Consider the following 21,431-nt stretch of genomic DNA (forward strand, 5'->3'; position numbering starts at 1 on the left):
GTCTCCTCTACACTGGGGAGACTGGACGCCTCCTAGCAAAGCACTTTAGGGAACATCTCTGGGACACCCGCACCAATCAACCACACTGCCCTGTGGCCCAACATTTCAACTCCCCCTCCCACTCTGCTAAGGACATGGATGTCCTGGGCCTCCTTCACCGCCGGTCCCTCACCACCAGACGCCTGGAGGAAGAACGCCTCATCTTCCGCCTCGGCACACTTCAACCCCAGGGCATCAATGTGGACTTCAACAGTTTCCTCATTTCCCCTTCCCCCACCTCATCCCAGTTCCAAACTTCCAGCTCAGCACTGTCCCCTATGACCTGTCCTACCTGTTTATCTTCTTTTCCACCTATCCACTCCACCCTTCTCCCCCCCCCCCCCAACCTATCACCTTCATCCCTTCCCCCACTCACCTATTGTACTCTATGCTACTTTCTCCACACCCCCACCCTCTCACTTATCTCTCCATCCTGCAGGCACCTTGCCTGTATTCCTGATGAAGGGCTTTTGCCTGAAACATCGATTTTCCTGCTCCTTGGATGCTGCCTGACCTGCTGTACTTTATCAGCAACACTCTAAACTAGACTCGAGTTTCCAGCATCTGCAGTCCTTGTTTTTACCTAATTAGCAAAAGAAGCATAATTGGTTTGTGGAAAAAAACATTCTTTACTAGATGAGTTGTCAGGAACTGGAATGCTCCACCTGCGATGATGGAGGTAAGTTTCATTGTGGCTTTCAAATGGAAATCGAATAAAAACCTGAACAACAGGGTTTTGTGGAAAGGGCTGGACACTGAGAGTAAGTAGTATTTCTCTTGCTGAGACTAGCTGGGCGGGGTGACCTATTTCTTTACTGTAACCTTTCTGTGAATAATAAAAGTCCGTGCAAACTTCGACGTGCAGAAAAGATTATAACAAAAATGTTCCAAATTTAGGACTGCTGCTTATCCTAATTCTAACCTGTGATAATCACAATAATAGTGGCACATTAGCTGAAAATGAATTCAAAGGAAAATCCAGCAGGATATTTGATGAAAGGTGATACGGGAAAATGGACATTGTTTGTGGCATTTTGCAATATCAATATGTTGGAACACTCTTAAAAGAGAGTTGAGAGGTCATATTGTCATTTTGTTAAATTGGGCACATACGTGAAATGTTCCTGAAATTTAGAAATCATTCTGTTTTGCTGTACATATTTCTTATGAACCTTTAAGACTGTGAGAGAAGTTCCATATTTAACTGGGAATAGCAAAGCAATCAGTGAAACTTCCTCCCATTTTAATGCAGCTTTCTGAGATAGGTAAACAGTCATGGACAACTGAGTGTTGATTTATTCAATACCATTTGTTAGTGAATTTAATTCTTTCGCCTGCCTTGTTTCAAGAAATGGGCTTTAGGAACTGAACCAATGGACTATTTGTCCATGACAAATACTTATGAAATATGTAATAGATTTTAAATACAGTAAACAAGCACTGCCTCTGCAGTAGAGCATAGTAATATACACAACTAACGATTAGAAAGATCAGCAAACTATTTGTGACAATAATTCAACTCAGTTCACCAGAAGAGCAGAAAAGGCAAGGACAACTACATAAAGTTGAAGTAAATTTTGATGTTGATGAAGTTTGTGTTAAATGCTTTTGAAATAATCTCATTAAACCAGAAAGTGATGAAAGTGCACAGCAGACGCGTCAGCATCTGAAGGAGAAAATGATGGTCTTCTCTCAAAATAGCTCTGTGGTTTTCCTGCAGCGTGCCCTATGATGTTAAATACTGTCATTCTCTCCACAGCATATTGACTCAATACAAACATACATATGAGCAAAGAACAAGAGTAGGCTGGTCAACCCTTGGAGCCTGCTCTGTCGTTCAATAAGATCGTGGCTACTCTGATTTTAACCTCAATTCTGCATACCTGCTTATCCCCGATAATCATTCATCGAGGATAATGCCTGCTTATCCCCGATGGTAATCAAGAATCCATCTACCTCTGCCATAAAGATATTTAAAGATTCTGCAACCACTGACTTTTGACAAAGGAAATTCAAAAGACTCTGGACTTTCTTACAGAAAATATGTTTCCTCATCTCAGTTTCTAAAAAAAGGGACCCATTTAAAACAATGACCCCTCGTTCTGAATTCTCTCAGGGGTGGAAACATCCTTTCAATATCCACAGGGTCATATATATTTCAATCAACTCACCTCTGAATCTTCTAAACTCCAAAAGATACTGGCCTAGCCTGTCTAACCCTTCCTTATAAGGCAGTCCACTCATTCCAGGTATTAATCCGACAAGCATTCTCTGAATTGATTTCAGTGCACTAATAACCTTCCATAATTACTATGATCAGTACTGTGCACAATACTATCACCAATGCCAAGTATGGCTGAAACATTACTTCCTTACACTTGCAATTCCCCTCACAATAAACTATAATATCCCATTAACTTTCCTGATCAATTGCTGTATCTGCACACAACGTTTCTGTAATGCAATAGGACACTCCAATTTCTCTCCATCTCAAGTTTTTCAATCTTTCACCGTGTAGATAGTATACTTCTTTAGAACTAAGGGGCATAGCCTCAAAATTATGGAGAGCAGATTTAGAATGGAGTTGAGGAGGAATTTCTTCACGCAAAGGTATGTGATTCTGTGGAATTCCCTGCCCAGTGAAGCAGTTACGGTTACCTTGTTGAATGTCTTTAAGGCAAAGATAGATTTTTTGAACAGTGTAGGAATTAAGAGTTATGTTAAGAGGGTGGGTAAGTAGAGCTGAGTCCACAAAAAAAAAAATCAGCCATGATATTATTGAATGATGGAGCAGGCTCGATGGGCCACTTGGTCTACTCCTGCTCCAAGTTCTTATGTTCTTATGTTTATTATTCTTTCTGCCAAAATGGACAATTTTGCACTTTTCCACATTGTACGCCATTTGCAGATCTTTGCTCACTTATTTAATCTATTTATATCCCTTTGTAAGTTCCTTATGTCGTCTTCAAATTCACTTTCCTACTTTTCTCCGTGTCATCAGCAAACTTAGTTCTCATACTTCCAAACCCTTTGTCATTTGAAGCCCCAGCACCAACTCCTGTTGCACACCACTTCTGACATCCTGCCAGCCTACAAAAGGCCCATTTTTCCTACTGTCTGCTTCCTGTTAGCACGCCAGTCTTCTAAAGCTGCCAACATGTTAACCCCTACACTGCGAGCTTTCATTTTCTGCAATAATCTTTGATGTGGCACTTATCATTTGCCTTATGGAAATGTAAATGCAATACATCCAACAGTTCCCCTTTATCTGCAGCCCAAGTTATACTTCAAATGAATGAGTTCATCATAATTTCTGTTTGAAACAACCATACAGCCTCTGTCTGATTGCCTTCACCATAGCTGTTCCCCTTAGCTGAAGGGTCAGTAATGCGGGGACATGAGTTCAAAGTGAGGGGCTGGAGGTTTAGGAATGTGAGAAAAACAACTTCTTTATCCAGACAATGATGACGGTCTAGAATGCGCTGCCAGGAAGGGTGGTAGAGGCGAGTTGCCTCATTTCCCTTTATAAAGTACCTGGATGTGCATTTGGCATGTCATAACATTCAGGGCTCTGGATCAAGTGTCGATAAATGGGATTAGGTTGAAGGTCAGGTGTTTCTCTCTGTGTCGGTGCAGACTCGAATGGTTGAAAGTCCTCTTCTGCACTGTATGATTCTATAATTCTACATCCAAGTACTCTGTTAAAACATCTTTCATAATCGCTTCTAGCATTTTCCCTCTGGCAGATGTTAGGCTCACTGGCTTGCACTTTCTTGCGTTCTGCCTCCCTCCTATTTTGAACAAATTAGCTATGTTATTTATTTTTTAAACAAAAGGAACTTTCCCTAAATCTAATGAGTTTTGGAAAATTAAAACCAGTGCATCAACTATGTCAAACAAAACTGGGAAATTCTGGAAAATCTCAGCAGGTCTGGCACTATATGCAGAGGGAAAAACAGAGTTAATAATTTGAGCCCAGTGGTTTTCATTGTATAGATGCTGCCAGACTTGATGAGTTTCTCTAGCACTTTCTCCTTTTGTTTCTGATTTTCAGCATCCACAATTATTTGCTTTTATTCTAGCAACAACTATTTCACTAGCTACGTCTTTTAAGACCCAAGGGGAGATCCATCAGATCCTGGGACTTTCAACTTGCAGTTGCAGCAAGTAATTCTGTGCTACTTCCCTAGACATCGCAAATTTCTTCTGCTCCTCCTTCCCTTTTAATTCCTGATCGCAGACATTTTCAGGATGCTACCTGCATTCCCTTTCATAAATTCTGATACCACTTCTTGTCTGATTTTGCCACAAACCTGGCCTTTGCCCATACCACTCAGACCCCTATAATGTTCTACCCTATGTAGGTCAGCAGACAAAGGGATGGTGGTTGAAATGGATTTGGCATCAAGTACGAGTCACCCAGCAGAGTTTTAATTCAGCTGAAGGACAGAAATTCAGCTGAAGGAGAGTGGAAAGTGGGAGTTGGTCAAGTCTTGAGTTAATAAAGGCCTGACCAAAGGTTCTGAATGAGCTGATGTGACGATATAGTTGGAAATTGATAATAGGACAAAAAAAGGACGCCTGTGAACATACAGCCATGTACATCCAGTCTGATATCTAACCCTCGTTGATCTTTGAATGAAGTCAGCCTGATTTTTTCAGTCTGCAGTGCCTTACAGCAGTTGTTCTTTTCAAAATAGGGTTGTTCTGTGTTGATCAGGAATGACGGTTGAAATAAGTGTAACAGAGGTGTTCATGAATGGATATAATTGCAACTTGTGATGTCCATACAGGGGGCTTAATCAGATTTTAATCAGTTGTTGAATCATTATGTAATCTGTATATATTAGACTTTGATTCTTGGTGCAATCCTAAATAACTCAAAGAATAAGAAAAAAGTGGCAGAGATTGGAAAGCACTGATGTTACCCTGAACATGCGGAGAAGCAGTTAGTCTCAGCATTGACTTAGATTGCTTGCCAAATTTGATTTGACGATTATAGTGTATTGGAAGTTTTATCAAGCTATTAAGTGTCTGTTGTTATGCTTTCATCTGAAGACAAGTTAGACTATTAACCCTAAAAATAACTTGTCAAATGCCTCACATGGTGAAGAGAAATAGACATCACAAGATTACAATTTCAAAAACGTTTGGCAGCATTTGAAATGTTTTCTGTGGTTCCGGGGTTATGGATATGTGCAGTGTTTACCTTGCTATATAAATCAGTGATTTTGAAATTATTTTATTCAAAATGTTCTGTAAGTATGGAATGCAGAACACCACTGAAACTTCTGAATCAGTCAATCTGTTAGAGAATTGCAAGACATCTGGAGACATATTTTGCCTTGGTTGCTTTGTGCAGTAGCATCATCATTCACCTGCACCCACTGCTGCCCTCCAATTATAAAACTAAGGGAGTTGCCACCTTACTTGCACAGGACTGTCACGCACTCAACAAAAACAAAAATAGTTTGAAAAACACAGCAGGTCTGGCAGTGTCTGTGGAGAGAAAGCAGTTAATGTTTCGGGGCCAGAGACCCTTCTTCATAACAGAATTTTCGGTTTTTGTTTCTGATTTCCAGCACCTGCAGTTCCTTTTACTGTCATATATAACTCTACTGGAGTTATATTTACAAAATTAACTGGTGCTACATAATTGGAATGTTTAGCACTTGCTTGAATACTCCCACCTACCCTTTCCTCTCCTCCCCAGTTTTCACCCAGCTATCACTCTTGTCCAATGCACAAAAAAAATGATCTCACTTTATCTTTGGTGGATGTCAATGTGATCTCAAACAAAAAATTAAATTTCTTGAGAAACGCAGTAGATCTAGCAGCGTTCATGGAGAGTGAAACTGAGTTAACATTTTGAGTCCAGTGACCCTTCTTCAGAAATGGTTTTCAGTTTTGCTTTCAGATTTCTATCATCCACAGCTCCTTGTTTCATTGGCAGGCAATGGGATCTAGACTGGTCTGAGGAAGGGTCACTCAACCCTCCACAGATGCTGCCAGACCTGCTGAGCTTTTCCACTAACTTCTGTTTTTAGATCTGGACTGCTGCTGTTAATTGGATTCCACGAACCCACATACATAGGTTAGACCATAAGACATTTGAGTAGAAGTAAGGCTATTTGGCCCATTGAGTCCACTCCGCCATTTAATCATCGCTGATGGGCATTTCAACTCCACTTACCAGCACTCTGGCCATAGCCCTTAATTTCTTGCACGATCACAAATTTATCCATCTCTGTTTTGAAGATATTTAACATCCTGGCCTCCACTGCGCTCTGTGGCAATGAATTCCACAGGCCCACCACTCTCTGGCTGAAGAAATGTCTCCTCATTTCCGTTCTAAATTGGCCCCCTCTAATTCTAAGGCTGTGCCCATGGGTCCTACTCTCCCCGCTTAATGGAAACAACTTCCCAGGTTGTTACTTACCTTCTCCCTTGGTCAGCTGGGCTAAAATAGGTCAGATTATTGTACGTTGGATTTGAGGAAATGGGAACAACAAGGATAATGAGGGACCATCCCCATCAAGATTGGCTCTTGGTGTGAAGTTCCAATCCTTACATTATTTTTTTTCCCCAAAATTTTGCATATTCATAAAGCTTAAAATGTGTTGCTGGAAAAGTGCAGCAGGTCAGGCAGCATCCAAAGAGCAGGAGAATCGACGTTTCGGGCATGAGCCCTTCTTCAGGAATGAGGGAAGTGTGTCGAGCAGGCTAAGATAAAAGGTAGGGAGGAGGGACTTGGGGGAGGGGTGCTGGAGATGCGATAGGTGGAAGGAGGTCAAGGTGAGGGTGATAGGTTGGAGTGGGGGTGGGGGCGGAGAGGTCAGGAAGAAGACTGCAGGTTAGGAAGGTGGTGCTGAGTTCGAGGGTTGGGACTGAGACAAGGTGGGGGGAGGGGAAATGAGGAAACTGGAGAAATCTGAGTTCATCCCTTGTGGTTGGAGGGTTCCTAGGCGGAAGATGAGGCGTTCTTCCTCCAGCCGTCGTGTTGCTATGGTCTGGCGATGGAGGAGTCCAAGGACCTGCATGTCCTTGGTGGAGTGGGAGGGGGAGTTGAAGTGTTGAGCCATGGGGTGGTTGGGTTGGTTGGTCGGTCCGGGTGTCCCAGAGGTGTTCTCTGAAACTTTCCGCAAGTAGGCGGCCTGTCTCCCCAATATAGAGGAGGCCACATCGGGTGCAGCGGATGCAGTAAATGATGTGTGTGGAGGTTCAGGTGAATTTGTGGCGGATATGGAAGGATCCCTTGGGACCTTGGAGGGAAGTAATGGGGGAGGTGTGGGCGCAAGTTTTGCATTTCTTGCGGTTGCAGGGGAAGGTGCCGGGAGTGGAGGTTGGGTTGGTGGGGGGGTGTGGACCTGACAAGGGAGTCACGGAGGGAGTGGTCTTTTTGGAACGCTGATAGGGAAGGGGAGGGAAATATATCCTTGGTGGTGGGGTCCGTTTGGAGGTGGCGGATGATACAATGTTTATGGAGGTTGGTGGGGTGGTAGGTGAGGACCAGTGGGGTTCTGTCCTGGTGGCGATTGGAGGGGCGGGGCTCAAGGGCGGAGGAGCAGGAAGTGGAGGAGATGCGGTGGAGAGCATCGTTGATCACGTCGGGGGGGGAGATTGCGGTCTTTGAAGAAGGAGGCCATCTGGGTTGTACGGCATTGGAACTGGTCCTGCTGGGAGCAGATGCAGCGGAGACGAAGGAATTGGGAATATGGGATGGTGTTTTTACAGGGGGCAGGATGGGAGGAGGTGTAGTCTAGGTACAGGGAACAGGGTAAGCTTCCAAACAAAAACATTTCAACTTAAAACTCACAGAAATGGCAAGAAAATCTGGATTTTTCAGTTGTAACAGTCTTCATATTTAGTGAATCATACCATATCAGAAATGCAGCCTGAGAGCAAGATATTTCAAACTGCCTGTAGTACAATTGACATGATTTTCTACGCATAGCATGTTTCACTGTGAAGTGCCTCATTACATTTTTGCTACTTTTGATTAACGTTAGAACTCTGCAGTGCTTGCCCCATGTTGGAAACTCCAGGAGGCAACAAGGGCCTCGCAAAAGTAGGCCACTGCCATTTTTCAGGTGAGTTCAATAAGATTCAAACCAGAGCTGTCGTGGTAGACCAGTGAACTCATCAAGTAAATGTGGGCCTTTTTAAAAAAAAATAAATGGACTTGTGATGTCACAACATGTGGTTTTCAATTATCATAGATACAGTTCTTAAAGATCAAGAGGTATGGATGAAGGTAGGAACAGGGTACTGAGTTGGATGATCAGCCATGATCACGTTGAATGGTGGAGCAGGCTTGAAAGGCTGGATGGCCTACTCCTGCTCCTATCTTATAGATTTCTATGAGTAGAATAGTTGCATCATGATATACTTTGTGATACCAGTATAATGGTGTCTCAACACATTTTGTAGGAATATTTCAGAAGAATTATCTGAAGATTATAATTATCTGGGGAACTTATGTACAGCATATATTTCCACAGTTTTAAGAAATATTAACAAAAGTATAAAGATTATTTTCCATTCAGTTATCTTTTGTGGAGTTCTACTTTGAATCTTACGTGAAGTAACAAAAGTGTAAGTTTCCTGACCAGCATTTGAGGGTTTGAGAGTATCCCGATAATTATTAGAGAATGCAAAGTTAATTCAAATGAAAAGGAAAGTGACTGGAATGGAAGCTAATTTCACTACGATAATTTCACCACTTCCTTTCAATTCCCAAATTGTTTTTTAATTGTTTCCTCTGTTTGCAAATTATTAATGAAGCCTTCCTGCCAGATTTGTTATTTGGCATATAAGGTTATGGATGGTTTATGGATAGCAAGACTCTGCTGATGTTGGACTTGTCTGGGTTGCCACTTTAAAGTGCCTTTGGCTCAGCGTAGCTGCATTAAACAAAGCCACAATAATAAATGATAGACATTAGCCTTTGTCATGTTGGTTGGCCAGGCTATACATAAACTATAGTTCGACTCAGGAATGTATGCAATGTGTTTATAGATATTTAATAATGTACACTTTACTTCTGACTGAAATTTATGATTATGCATTACCCTCATTTTTTTATTATTCACTCTTGACATGTGAGCACTGCTGGCAAGGCCAGTATTTAGTGACCATTCCTAACTGGTCTTGAAAAGGTGGTGGTGATCTGCCTACGCAAATCACTGCAGTCCATCTGACATATGTACATCTCCAATGTTGTTCAGGGGGGTATTCTGTAATCTTGATTCAGTGAAAGTCAAGCAATGCGAATGTATAGAGTAGCACAAGAATAGCATGGTGGAATCTTAGAGAAGAGGTTTTAAGTCATGGTACACCCATGTGTCCTCTGCCCTTATACTCCTTGGTGTACAAGGCCCTAGGTTTGGATGCTGCCAAAGGAGCCTTGGTAGTTATGGCAGTCCAACTTGTAAATGGTAGGCACTGCTGCCACAGTGCTTTGGTGCTGGAGGGAGTGAATGTTTAAGGTTATGGATGGGATCCAAAATGAGTGGATTGTTCTGTCCTGGATGGTGTCAAATATCTTGAGTCTTGTTGAAACTCCACCCCGCCAAGCAAGTGGAGAATATTCTATCAGATGCCCAACTTCTGCCTTGCGGATGGGGTTCTAGCTTTCGGAGGTGAGTTACTCGCCACAGATTTCCACACTCTCACCTGCCCCCATGTTAGCATATTGGTTACATGACTGATCCAGTTCATCTTTTGATTCATAGTACTTTCCAAGATCTCGATGGCATAGGATTCAACAATGACAATGGTAATTGACTGTAAAGGGGAGATGGTTGAATTTTCTCTTATTACAGATGGTAATTACCTGGCACTTTAATTGGCATCTGTGTTATTTGTCACTTATCAGCCCAAGTTGGAATATTATCAATGTCATGGTGCATGTGGTCACAAACTGCTTCACTCTCCACAGTAGCACACAGTACAGAACAGCAATCAACAGCAGTTATCCTCAATTCCGACCTTATGTTGAGCGGAAGATTTAGAGTGGAATTATTGAGTTATCATGACACAGAAAGAAGTTAAGTGGCATCACGTCTAGACTAATCCAAACAGTCCCAGTTCTCTGCTCTGTCCCTGTTGTCCTATATATTTACTTCCCTCAAGTATCCATTCAATTTCCTTTAGAAATGATTCACCATTTCCACTTCTGCCAACCTCTGATTATAAGATTTCCAAATCTGCTGATGACAAAAAACTAGGTGGGAATATAATTGTAGAAATGATGCAAGAAAGCTCCAATAGGTTTTGACTAGGTGAACTGGCTAGAAAATGGCAGTTGGAAAATAATGTGAATAAGTAAAGGTGTCTGGCTGCAATGATCTAGATCCTGGCTGGCACCACACCTGGAGTATTGTAGCTGAATGTTCCAATGCTCCTCTCAGGCAATGGGGTCCAAATCATTGTCTCTACACAGTATCTTAAGTCTGTGTTTCCTAGTCCTTGTACCATCAGCTAATGGAAACTTTTTTTCCAAAACTATTACTGAATATTCATAAGGTCAGAGATGCAGTTGAAATGCAATCTGAGAAAGTGTGAGATCATGCACTTTGGTATGAAGAATAGAGGAATAGGCTATTTTCTAAATGGGGAGAAAATTCAAAATCTGAAGTGCAAAGTGAGTCCAAGTCCAGGATTCTCTCCAGGTTAACTTGCAGGGTGAGTCTGGTAGTCAGGAAAGCGAATGCAATTAGATTAGATTACATTACAGTGTGGAAACAGGCCCTTCGGCCCAACAAGTCCACACTGACCTGCCGAAGCGTAACCCACCCATACCCCTACATTTACCTGTTACTTAACACTACGGACAATTTAGCATGGCCAATTCACCTGACCTGCACATTTTTGGGAGGAAACCGGAGTACCCGGAGGAAACCCACGCAAACACAGGGAGAACATGCAAACTCCACACAGTCAGTCGCCTGAGGCGGGAAATGAACCCGGCTCTAGCACTGTGAGGCAGCAGTGCTGACCACTGAAGCACCGTGCCGCCCTGAATGTTGGCATTAATTTCGAGAGGACTGGAATATAAAAGCAGGGGTGTACTTCTGAAACTTTATAGTATTCTGGTCAGACCACATTTTGAGGACTGAGCAATTTTGTTGCTACCTCACGAAGGATGTACTGACCCTGGAGCGGGTTCAGTGGGGTTTAATGAGAATGATCCCAGGAATGAAAGGCTTAACATATGAGGAACATTTGAGAACTCTGGTCTATACTCAATGGAGTTCAGAGGGATGAGAGGGGATCCAACTGAAACTTGCAGAAAACTGAAAGGGCTGGATAGAGTGAACATTAGGAAGATGTTTTCATTAGCAGGAGAGACTAAGACACGAGGCCACAGCCTTAGAGTAAAGGGAAGACCCTTTAGAATGGAGATGAGGAGAAACCAGGAAGTGGTGAATCTATGGAAATCATTGCCACAGAAGACTGTGGAAGCCAGGTCATTTAGTGTATTTAAGACAGAGATAGATAGGTTCTTGATTGTTAAAGGGATCAACGGTTATGAGGAGAAGGCAGGAGAATGGGATTGAAAAATTTATCAGAGCTGAAAATGTGAAAATTTATCAGGCATGATTGAATGGTAGAGCAGAGTTGGTGGACTAATTGGCCAAATTTCTGCTCTTTTATCTTAAGGTCTTAAGGCTTTCTGTCTCAATGAAACTAACATCCGAACCAGAAGACCTGTTCCCAGAGTCCACCGGGATCTGCACGAGGTTTTGCATAAGGGTGGGGGTGTGGAGAATGGGAATGGGTTTGAATTGTACATCTGTGAGTCAGAGGTATCTGTATATGTTAAAATGCAACTGCCTCGGTCAGATCCAAATTATCCCTAGTGGGATATCTAAAACATGCATTGTATATATTAGACCTGGTGAGAGAATGTCTGAAGCTGCTAAAACTCTTTGGAGAAGTAAGGTACCCTTCTGGATATGGTCCCAGGATGCCTCTATGAGAGGTCACATGCCTTTAGGGATTGGTAAAAGTAAGCATGAATGTGAATCAAAATTGCATAAACTCATTAAATTGTCAGGAAAGCTATAAAAAGAAATCTCAATCTGTCCATGCATTAAATTTCCTGCCCTTTCCAATTTAAAATAAAATGTCAGAAATGTTGTTAAAAATCACTGTTGGATATTTCACTCTTGATGTTGATGTAGGTCTGGTGGCTATTACTAAAGCATTGCTATTACATGACTGATTTCACAACCTTTCATTATCATAGTGGGCTGTCTGTCATTTGATAGTTTAACCATCATTTCCATGCCGTTGTAGACGTCTTGAATTACAACTATAAAGGTTTGTTTTTATGCTTGTTTTTATAACATAGAACAGTACAGCACAGGAACAGGCCCTTTGGCCCACTACGCCAACCATGATGCCATTCTAAATGAATCTGTTCTGCCTATATAGTGATTTAAGAGGTTGGGCATCTCTTCTCTGCTTCTGTATTCAATACTTTGATTTGTGAAGCCTAAGTTTCATAAGTGCTAATCAATCTCTCAATGTGTGCTAGGATCTTGAAACATCTATGCACATAGACACTTAAGTTTTTTTAAAAATCTCTGCATGTTGGCTTAGAGCTTGGCCATTTAGTCCAAACGACCTGCCCCTTTACTACTTCTAAAATGTAGCACCTCACAATTCTCTGTATGTAATTCCACCTGTCACTGGCCTGGCTGTGCTGATAATTTACCTACATTCTGTCATAATCAATTGGTATCACCCTCAATATCAGCCCCACCCAATGAAACAGGCAAGATGGTTGCAACCAGGACAGTACCCTAAGGAATTCCTGCAGGGATTTCCTCACGCTGAGGTGATTGGGCTCCATTAATCACAGCCACCTTCCATTGTGCTCCATATCTCTAATTAATGGTAAGCTTTCCCCTGATTCCTATTGACTGCAGTTTTGATAAGGCTCTTTGATGGCACACTTCGTCAAGTGCTGCCTTGGTGTCAAGGGCTGTCACTCACCTTTGGATACCAAGATTATTTAATTAATGACTGAATGTTTTCCAACTTATTTTCTGCTTCTTTCTTTCGGTTAGGCTATTAATACATCATACATCATTGACTTATGCAGCATTAATGCATTACAGACTATTAGTAAATGATATAACTGTAATGTTGAGTGTATTTGGTGGTGTTCAACAGCTTTCACAAATTCTTTGTTAAATGTTCAACATCTGGAATTTCCTAACCAACAGTCCTCCTTCTTTTTGTGTTGACAAACTGCCTTCCCTTTAGGTCCAAATTGCAAACCTGATGCTGCTAATAAATAATCCACCAGCTTTGATTGATGCTGTGCATGTAAAGCAGTCAGAGTTAACCTCTACTCTGCAGGCTGTATGGCTATGATTCCTTGTGCCCCTATCTCTGAGACCTGCCTGAATGTCAACCTGCATAATCCTAGTGCTTTTCGTAAGGCTAAACCCTTAAAAGGAGAATGCCCAGTTGCCAGCCAGATTAGTTGACCATTAATAATAACCACAGCACATGGAAAGGGCAATTTGTGCTTCCAATCCCAAATCGCCTGATTGCTAGAACATGAATGTGATGGCTGAGTTGAATGTGTATTGTAATTTGAAGCTCAGATTCTTTTAATGTAAAATATTTTTGTCATGAAGAATGATTTACTGTGAATCACTGGATTTATCAAAGCTGTGAAATTCTGCAGATTTTCATCATTGGGATTTTATTCATATAAGAAAGCATTTAAATGGATCATTCTGGGTTTCCACATAAACTTACTGATTTTCTTCCTATTTAAATGAATGGATGAACAATCTGTGAGGTTTTGTAAGCGGCATTGTAAGTCCAATCGAAGGCAAGACCTGAGTGGTCAAGATGAAAAACTACTCCATTATGCTTTAACAAATGTCATGAAGATTAAAGTTGTGAAGATTAAAGACATTATCAATGGCATTTGTTAGTTGGGAGAGATTTTACATTTCTCTCACAAAGTTTAAATTGCTTACTTAACTTAGTTAAAAGAACAGAATATGTTTTATATGTTTGAAGATCAAACTGCTTAGTTATTTAAGGACTGGAATTTACAGTATGCAGTTCACTAACTAAGAATATTCCAAAACACTTTATAGCGAATAAAGCACTTTGGAAATGTAGTCAGTATTGTAATGCAGGAAATGGAACAGGCAATTTACACACAACAAAGCTCTTAAAATATCAATATCCAGATAATCTGTTTACGTGATGTTTGTTGTGGGGTAGGTATTAACTGGGTCACTTTTTTTAAGGGGATGTGCAGTCAGTGTGGAGTAACACAGTGCTGATCCTCTACTCTGCTTCAGAAAGTAATTGTATCTTTGACACAACCATGCAAAATGTTCATGCTTTTCTGGGCATTCATCATTGTTGTTGTCAAACTTGTTTTATTTTTGTTCGTTTTGTTTATTCTGAAGAAGAGTCGAACCAGACTCGAAACATTTACTCTGTTTCTCTCTCCACCGATTCTGCCAAATCTGCTGAGTTTCTCCAGCATTCTCTGTGTTTGTTTTGGATTTCCAATATTCGCAGTACTCTGCTTTTACTTCTTTTGATAATTATGTGGGTGTGATTTATTTTGCTTAACGCAGTAGTTTTATTCAAATCATACTTCCCTGCCAGTGAGGCAAGCTGTGTTCACCTTGGCAAACTACTTTGCAAATTTCTTCTGGACAGGCTAAACTTTTAGTTTAGTGATGGCTTACACTCTCGATACAGAAAAACATTTGGTATTCTCTTGCACAACAATCAGTAGGGGCTGGTCAGATGTGGAGCTAGCATTCCCAAAGTTTACCAAGCTCTTCTGTGGTCAAATATTCATACAGTTCAACAACATGAGCTTCATTTCTTATTGTTCTTCTATGCCTATTAGGGGTCAGTATCATAGAATTCCTTCAATATGGAAACAGGCCCGTCGGCCCAATAAGTCCACACTGACCCTCCAAAGAGAAACCCACCCATACCCGTTCCCCTACCCTATTATTCTAAATTTATCCCTGACTAATGCACCTTAACCTACTTATCCCTGAACACTGTGGGCAATTTAGCTTGGCCAATACACCTAACCTGCACATCTTTAGACTGTGGGAAGAAACTCACGCAGACATGGGGAGAATGTGTAAATTTCACAGACAGTCGTGCGAGGCTGGGATCGAACCTGGGTCCCTGGGGTGATGAGGCAGCAACGCTAACCACTGAGCTACCCACCTGAATGTGTGCCTCTGAGTGAGTAGGCCTACACAATCAGGGCACCTAAAAGCGGGATAAAGGTTAATGAACCATCTGCTTAAGACCAAATTAAATTCTAAAAAGAAAAACTAATATCGCTTTGTTTTTACTTTTGACCTTGGAAACACTGAAAAAACACAACTCTTGAGGTGCTGAGTCGATCTGTTTTTATTGATGCAAAGATATTTCATCAGAAATCATTTTAGAGCCTAATGAATCAATGTTCTTTACAGAGTTGATGGTGCATCTTATGAGATCATGCAGATGGACTTTGAAATGGATAACTTCAGCAGTTTGTCGGTGACTCGTCGAATCATGTGGCAAGTGGAATACCCCGGCAGGACCTCCCAGATAGACCAGGACAAAGCTGTATCAGAGCTGCACGTCAGTCAGAGGGACATTACAAAGATTGTACCTCTTGCTATGGTAGGAGACTTCACAGAGAAACCACTTGCCTTTGCTCAGTATTTTGTAATGGTGTGATTGACATGTGATTTGCACAATACATGTGTAACTTTACACTTAAACCTTGTTACAGCCATTTTCAAGAATTCCAGTTCGAACTTTCAACAATGTTATGTCATGTCTTTGTGTTTGTTTCATGCATTTCTCAACTCTCTGTTGAGACATTACTGAGCTTGCATCCAGACCTGTGGGTACAGATGAGCAGAAAACTGTTTCTTTGTTTAACTTGTGACAAACCAGTGAACAAATTATAACGTCATTTTTACCAGGCACGAACGATAGCAAGAATGACTAAACATACAAAATACCTCGAACACTGTCTGCTAATTCAGTAAGCCCAACTTGAAAGGGACATCATTTATTGTTGAACTAAAATAGAGTCAAGGTGTACATAGGCTAGTCCCAGGTTGGGGCAGACAGTTCTGCAGACCCATCTCTGGGTTTGCTTTTATTGTTTGTAATTTAATCTATTTTTCCCTAATCAACCTGCTCAGCGATGTTATTACATAGCAATGGAGCAGGTGGGACATGAGCCCAGACCTCCTGTTTCACAGGCAGGGGCACTACCACTGCACCACAGGATTGCCGTCTGGATATACTTTATGAAGGGCTCAGGTGATGAATTCTAGCCAGGCAGGCCATTGCCTGTTGCTAAGGGAGCTTATACTTAATGAGCTCCACAAGGAAATTAGTTAGTGATTTCTCTGGGTTTTGTAGGGGTTATCACATACTTGTTAGCATTATATAATGTGGTTGAACAGGAGAAGCATACTCCACTCTGTGCAAACTACACCTCATCTTTACTTTTAAAGAAAAAGAGTACCATAGTGTTGATATTCCATATGGTGTAATTTATCTTATAAATATGGAATAGTAAGTGAAAAACCAAAGAAGATTAAGTCATTTCTGTGACTCATATCCTGACTTCATAAGTTCAGAGGGCAGCTGTTTGATTGCCAACTTAAAAACATTCTTTACAAAATGTATGAGAATTACATTGAAAATGCAATTTAGTGGAAGTAAAAGCATAATTATTCAAAAGCATAAGTTCCTGATTTCCATTGGGGTGATTCGTATAGAAAAAGAAGGAAAATTAAAGAAAGTGATCCTTTAACTAATACTGATATTGCAATAATCGAACAATCATGTTCTGAATATATGTCAGTGACTGAATGACGCGATAAGGGACAACTGAAATGAGATGGTCCTTGTTCTTCAATTGGAAAAGGTCTTCACCTATTACCATAAAATCATAGGATGTTACACTACAGAAGGAAGCCATTAAACCACTCACCGTTCACTCTCAATTATCAGGATTTTTACAGCTCCCCTACAAAGGCAGAAAGTTTCCTGTAACTTCCCTCATGCAGTTTTGCTCCATCATTACATACCACCCAGTGCTTCAAAGCACAAACTATTGGAGATTTGGAACACACATGTTAATACACATTCACCGATTTTTACACTCACATGGGGAGCATTGAAAGGAGATAAGCCAACATTGTTGCATATCTGCTTGTCCAACTTTGTTCTCTCTGAGCATGACAGTGTGCTCAAAACATGGGATTAGTAGGGTCATCCCACTTTGGTTGGTGTCATTGAGATAAAGCTGCCTTGATGGCTGAGTGCTCTGCATAAGGCCTCAAAGTGTGACAGACTAAAAGAAACGGTTTGTGGTATACATGCTTTGCCATCATTATACAGGAAAACATGGTGTTGTCCTAACATGCAGGTTCTGTAAAATCAGGTATCAATTGAACTTTGCCGCCCACTTCAACTTCACAGATTTTATGGAGATAATACCTTTTAACATGAAATTGGACAACTCTGCTTCAGATCAAAGAGTAGGCTGAGGGAATCGGATTTGATGACCCTGCTGCCTTTGATTACTTTGTGGCAAAACAAGGTTATGTGTAGAATACCCACACCAATGGTGGAGGCATACTGTAGTTGTTGTGAATGATTTGCAAGCTTGTGGATATCATGATTCCTTCCTGAGCCATTCTGACACTCTGCCTTTTGAAGAGCCTACATGCATTCTGGATTGTCTCCATTATTAGAGGAAGCTGGTAATCCAAAGAGGCCGGGGGAGAGAGCCAAAACTGTCCGATTGGATGAACAGTCACTGACGACAGTTTGATCTTTTGTTTTAGTTAATTATCATAAATACCAAGCGTTAATGTGTAATTCTCTCTGAAGTTTCTTTTTGACTGATTAATATATCAGGCAAAGGTGAGGACTGCAGATGCTGGAAACCAGAGTCTAGATTAGAGTGGTGCTGGAAAAGCACAGCAGGTCAGGCAGCATCCGAGGAGCAGGAAAATTGATGTTTCCTGATGAAGGGCTTTTGCCCGAAATGTTGATTTTCCTGCTCCTCGGATACTGCCTGACCAGCTGTGCTTTTCCAGCACCGCTCTATTCTAGACTCTGATTAATATATCAGGTGACTGTGGATCAGTTCACCTAGCATTGGTCAAGGATTATTGATCTGGAATTAACCAAGTGACTGGCAACTGACATAGAACGCATTTTGTGCCCAGTATGAAAGTGGGCAAATAATTTCAGTCTGACAGCTGGAGCACCACTTTGCAGAGACCATCCCAACCATGAAACCGTTTTCAGGATGGTTGGATTGGGATGGAATCATTATCTGCCACAGGTAGTTTAAGTCAATGAAAAGGTCCATGAAGGCCATTGATCAGAGAGTGACTGTTGTGAATATTCCTCTTGGTCAGCAGGGCTCCCTATGGTATTAGTAGCGTTAGGCTCTGCGTTATCTGTAATGATAACACAGCTCCTTTGGTGCTAGAGGGCTTCCTGTTGGCTCTCTAACTTCAAGGTTACCACCTTTTCTTGAACTACAGCAGTTTATGTTGTAAAGGTATTTCCACAGTTCTGTTATACAGGGAGTTGTCGGATGTTTCAGGCATAAGCACTTCATCACGAAGGTTATCCATAGCGTGTTTCAGAATTAAATCAGAAAATAGAATAAGCTGAAGATGTTTAGAAACCATTAAAAGGCAAACAGCTCATTATGCAATGAATAAGTATATTTGGGATGGTCTTGTGAGCAGTATATCACGGGTAAACCAATTTGCCATGGATGGATGCTGGAATATTGGTGCCCTGAATTTCTATGGAAGAATTAGCTAGATAGCCCAAATAGCCAAGCTTGTTTGTGAAATCCATTGCCTTCTCTTCAAACCGCTTCCTACATGCGATGGTACAGCCAGAGCTTGGAATACTGCAAATTGGCTCAACCTTTGAAGGTCATATTTGACTTGATATCGTCTCAATATGTCAATGTCATTGTCTGCAAACAGACTCTTTTGCAATGTGTGGTCAATAATAGACAAATGTCAGCCTCACAAACTAAATATTATATTTTACTTTAAGCAGATTAAATTAAACTTTTTTTTTAAAGCAGCAAATATTTCTAGCCAAGGTAAAATGCAAATTAAAACCACAGAAGATTCACCTAATTACCCTGAAGACAGTTTTTGTGAAAAAGTTGCTCCTTCACCCACAGTAAATTATTTTAGTGCAGGTATGGAGCATTTACTTTTTGTAAAAGTGTAGAAAATCCAAGAATGGTGTTAATGGTGCAAATTTCCAAGACTATAGCAAAATATTTCCATAAAAATCAAATGTTCAGGCAGTTAATACATGGAGAAGTTGTGCAGTGTTTCTCTCTGAATACACTGTGTGCAACTGTAAAGATGAACATGCAATGAGCAATGAAACAGGAATGGGCAGAGGTGGGCTAGTTCCCGGGCTGGAGCTGGCTTGCAGGGGCTCGTGCAGAAGGCACTTGCGTTCTGGACATCATTTCGTAAATGTTTGAGTAGCTACCTACAAGAGAGAAAAAACTCAGATGGGCTTTGAACAAGTACAAATTCTATTGCAGGTCCTTGAAAAACAACTTAGTGCTTGGTCAAGGACTCATCTATCTTCTCATTCCCTTGAATTAACTAAACAGACAGGTTCTGCCTGTAATCAATAGGGTTGCACAGAAAATGACCCTTGCTTTTCATTATTGGTCCCGATCAGGTGAAATGCTAATTAGAGCCACAAGACAAACTACACTTTCTAGATACTAGATATTTCAAAACAATATCTATTGTTATTCCCCTCTGGGGTAGCAAAGTGAAAATCAAACCCACCTACTTCTGGAGTTGCCACAGAAGTAAAGTATTTAAAAATGTTCCTATTTTTCAGACCCATCTTGACAGAAAGCATGGCTCAGGTGACTGGAAAACAATGATCAATATTTATTATGAATAAATTGATTCTAGCTACAGATAAATAATTATGAATTATTTACATAAATCTCTACGAGTTAGAACTCTAATTCTATTGCAAAGTTCTTTCTACACGCACACACTCACAGACACACACACACACACACACATCTAGGCTGACACTAAAGGAATGGGTGTTATGGACAGAAGGAAAGCTGGGAATTTCAATGATACCTGACCATAGAATTCCTACAGTATGGAAACAGGCAATTCAGCCCACAATTTCACACCGACCCTCTAAAGAGCATCCCACTTAGACCCACACCCCATTCCATTTCTGTAACCCTGTGTTTCCCACGGCTAATGCGCCTGGCCAGCACATCCCTGGACACTATGGGTAACTTAGCATGGCCAATCCAACCTAACCTGCACATCTTTGGAATGTGGGAAGAAACCAGAGTACCAGGTGGAAAGCCATGCAGACACGGGGAAAACATGCAAACTCTGCACAGACGGTCACCCATGAGAAGAATCAAATCTGGGTCCCTGGTGCTGTGAGGCAGCAGTGCTAACCACTGAGCCACTGTGTTGAAGTGATCCTTTTGGTTTGGCAGGACTCGCTGCTCCTCCATCTTCCTTCTCCAGATACTTTCACTTGCTTTCAGAAGGCGTAGGGTGAATAGTTCACATCTTGAAAGTCTCTGACCTTTTGGTTAAGAGCCATGACTTACTACAACTGATGAGGGGAAAAAAAATCTGGCTTTTGTCAGGCTTGAGGTGTTTCTTTTTACTGCAGAGAACAGGACAGCACCTCCCTTCTCCAAGTCCTATTGGCTCCTGAACAAAGATTCATACTCACAATCTGTTCAGCTCCCTGGCACCAATCACATACTTGTTAACAGGCAGAAGGCCATTGCCATGGACAACCTGTTAGCATTCCACAGACTGATCAACAAACATTGCTGACCAAAACCCACCTTGGACACCGCCCTTGGCTTTACCTCATCTGGAGTAATCTCTCCCACTGCTTGAACAAACAGCAGTGTAAACAGCACTTGTTTGGTAACATCCTTTTAATTTTTTACCCATGGCTTGGTTTTTGAAATAGTCCTTTCCCTCAGTCCACAAACAAGAATACAAAAATAAAAAAAATACAGACTTTATGATGTGTACCTGGGTCGTTGGGAGTCACAATTCAGCAATTTGGCCAACATCTGGATGAACAGGTTGTATTTAAACATGTGAGTCAGAGTTTAGTTTTATCTGTAAGGTAGTGTACAAAAGCTTGTGTGGGTCAGTGTTCTGTTCTGTATGTGAGTCAGTGTCCTCATCTGTATCTGGGTCAGGGTCCCAGTTTCTGTGTGGGTCAGTGTCCTGGTCTCTGTGTGGGTCAGTGACCTCTTCAGTTTCCCGTTCTCTGTG

General features: G+C 41.3%; 1 protein-coding gene across 2 annotated transcripts in view; it reads left to right on the forward strand.

Moving 5' to 3' along the window:
- LOC140487946 (transmembrane protein 132C) overlaps positions 1-21,431 on the forward strand; it is a 1,087,857-nt gene that overhangs the window by 680,713 nt on the left and 385,713 nt on the right. For both annotated transcript variants that reach the window (XM_072587396.1, XM_072587397.1), the window contains exon 4: positions 15,537-15,729. In XM_072587396.1, the coding sequence (XP_072443497.1) occupies positions 15,537-15,729 (193 nt within the window). The remainder of the gene's footprint in view (positions 1-15,536; positions 15,730-21,431) is intronic.

The sequence above is a fragment of the Chiloscyllium punctatum genome, chromosome 17 (assembly GCF_047496795.1).
Source record: "Chiloscyllium punctatum isolate Juve2018m chromosome 17, sChiPun1.3, whole genome shotgun sequence".
Taxonomy (NCBI): Eukaryota; Metazoa; Chordata; class Chondrichthyes; order Orectolobiformes; family Hemiscylliidae; genus Chiloscyllium; species Chiloscyllium punctatum.